We start from the raw sequence: 2,759 nt of genomic DNA on the forward strand, positions 1-2,759 counted from the left end.
CATCTTGTTAAATGTGAATATGTTGTGGTTTCTTTAAAAACCGGTCTGAACTCGTGTTGCTCCACGTTTGGACCTGCTTTTCATCTGACAAGATGGTTAATTAATCAATTAACGATGAGCGCCCCCTGGTGGCCTCAGCAGCTACTAGCTTAATAAAAACAGGTGTTTCCTGTCAGTGAAAGACAGAGAGACATGAATATTTTCACCTGCGACTGAAACATAGAAACAACATCATGGTGTTTGTTTTTTTACTTTGAAACATTTCAGCTGTTTCATTTTGAGAGTTATTTTTTTATGCTTCCTGATTTGTCATCACTGGATCATCAAGAAGAAAAACTTCAACTGTGATTAAAAAAACAACAAACACAACATGTTGAGCTAACACGTGTTAGCATCTGAAACCAATTGAATCAATAATCAACAGTCAATCAGATCAATAACCATCACAAACATCCCAGTCTGGGCTCACATTGGCTGCTGGACATTTAAAAAAAAAATTCATTCATGTTGACGTCATGTTTTTAATGATGCTAATGTTTCTTTTTTAAAATGCTAACTCGACCTTCCACACTGTTAAAGTAACATAGTATTTGATTAGTTTGAATAAAGTCTTGATATTTTTATACTTTATCAAGAAATTTGTTGTAATATTTTCAGAATAAAGTTGTGATACTTTCAGTATAAAGTCTTAATATTTTCAGAAAAAAGTCATCGTACTAAGAGATAACAGGTGCAGCGTGTGTGTGTGTGTGTGTGTGTGTGTGTGTGTGTGTGTGTGTGTGTCTGTGTGTGTGTGTGTGTGTGTGTGTGTGTGTGTGTCTGTGTGTGTGTGTGTGTGTGTGTGTGTGTGTGTGTGTGTGTCTGTGTGTGTGTGTTTTCTTTATTCATCTTCCGTCTCATAAACTTAAATAAATGAAATGTGATGAAATCAAATGTTTGATTTGTTCAGTTTAGTCAGAAACACACCTGCCTGCTTCTGTCTGATGATAATAATAATGATGATGATGATGATGATGATGATGATGTATTAGTGTTATTAATAACCTGGATTAATAGTTATGTGAGTAAAGTTTGATGTGAGGGACGCTGCACCAGAGGAGCTCAACAAAGATGGAGGATGAAGAAGTCAGACGCTGACTGCTGTGAGCCGAGGCCTCAGGTGAGTCCACAGGTGAGTCCACAGGTGAGTCCTCAGGTGAGTCCACAGGTGAGTCCTCAGGTGAGTTCCCTCAGTGGAGACCAGAGGACAAAGAAAGATCAGCCGATTGACTCTTCCAGGCTCTCATTTGGCAGGAAGTCGGACCAGCCTGGCGGTGAAACTCACTGTGAAGCTTCAGCCTGGTGGGCGGAGCCTGAAACATCACCTCCGTTCACAGCCTGCACTGCCGTCTCCTTGCCGTCTCTGTGCTGCAGGAGGCGTCTCCTGTACGCTCTCTGGATCAGCGTTGCCGCCACCTCTTCCTGTTTCCTGCGTAGGGTGCTGCTGATTGGCTCATCCAACACCTGCAGGTAACAATAATCAGATTTAGGTTGTTTCCATGACGATGACGGCAGTGAAAAGTAGACAAACTTCTACTGTATTTCTGTATCAAGTATCAATAAATATATAACAGACTTTTTCATCCCTCAGTAATGTCTGCAGGTATTCATTTCCAGAGGAGACAAAGTCCTCTCAGTCTTTACTGTAGTACAAGTACAGATACTTGAGTAAAAGTCGAAGTACTGATTCAACTTCTTTACTGCAGTAAAAGTGAAAAGGTTGAGGCTCTGAAATATCGGACATTTCTCCACCGCAGTCTCCTTCTCTGTCTCACATTCTTACAACTTGTTACATCATTTTACATCATTTTTGTCTTTTTAAGTCATTTTCATCTTGAAATGTCTTTTACATTGTTTTTGTCTTTTTACGTCGTTTTGCATCTTTTTGTCTTGTCTCATTTTTTACATTATTTTTGTCTTGTTATGTGTTTTTGCACTTTTTTTCTTGTTAGGTCTTTTTACGTTGTTTAAATCACGTTATGTCTTCTGCATCATTTTTGTCATGTTATGTCTTTCTTACGTTGGTTTCATTGTTATCAATAATTCACCTCAAAGTCATTAAAACTAAAGTAACAAGCTTGTTTTTAAAAAGAGGAGATATATTTGTGTTCAAATGTCAGAAAAATAAATAGTCAAGTAAAGTACAGATACCTGAAAACTCTACTGAAGTACAGTAACAAAGTATTTATTCTTAGTTACTTCCCATCTGTGTTGATTTCAGGCTTCATGTGGCCTTCACTGCCTCAGACAGGACAAACTGTCTGCAGCCTGAGAGGGAAGACCCAGGGCTAAAACATGCGCTGACACACATGCTGCTAACTGACGAGGAAATTATATTTTTTATAACAAAATAAAAGAAGAAAAACAAAAACAAAACTAGAATAGATTAGGAAAGAACAGAAGAGAACCGTAGTGGAGTTGGCCTTGAACTTTTCCTCCATTCTGGCTTTGAGAGCGTCCAACTCTGCAGAACCGTCCAACACCTGCGCACATTCACAACAACAACAACAACAACAACAACAACAACAACAACAATTAGATCTGCAACAATTAATCAATTAATCAGTTATGAGTTGATTATTAAATTAATCACAAACTATTTTGAGTCATGTTTTAATTAAAAGTAAAGTCCAAATTGTCTGATATTTCTCTGACATTTGAGGACATCATCTTGAACTCTGATCAACATTTTAAAACGTACAACTTACAGGAAAGACGGT

General features: G+C 38.1%; 1 protein-coding gene across 2 annotated transcripts in view; it reads right to left on the reverse strand.

Moving 5' to 3' along the window:
- Nucleotides 1-1,179: 1,179 nt before the first annotated feature.
- The window catches only part of LOC146317189 (sodium channel protein type 4 subunit alpha B-like), a 27,887-nt gene continuing 26,307 nt past the window's right edge, over nucleotides 1,180-2,759 (reverse strand). For both annotated transcript variants that reach the window (XM_084735070.1, XM_084735069.1), the window contains exons 30-31: nucleotides 2,448-2,522; nucleotides 1,180-1,503 (exon numbers count right to left, since the gene is read on the reverse strand). In XM_084735070.1, coding sequence (XP_084591196.1) covers nucleotides 1,321-1,503; nucleotides 2,448-2,522 — 258 coding nt within the window. In that variant the 3' untranslated portion in view covers nucleotides 1,180-1,320. The remainder of the gene's footprint in view (nucleotides 1,504-2,447; nucleotides 2,523-2,759) is intronic.

This window comes from Lutjanus erythropterus, chromosome 13, assembly GCF_056507025.1.
Source record: "Lutjanus erythropterus isolate fLutEry1 chromosome 13, fLutEry1.hap2, whole genome shotgun sequence".
NCBI lineage: Eukaryota > Metazoa > Chordata > Actinopteri > Lutjaniformes > Lutjanidae > Lutjanus > Lutjanus erythropterus.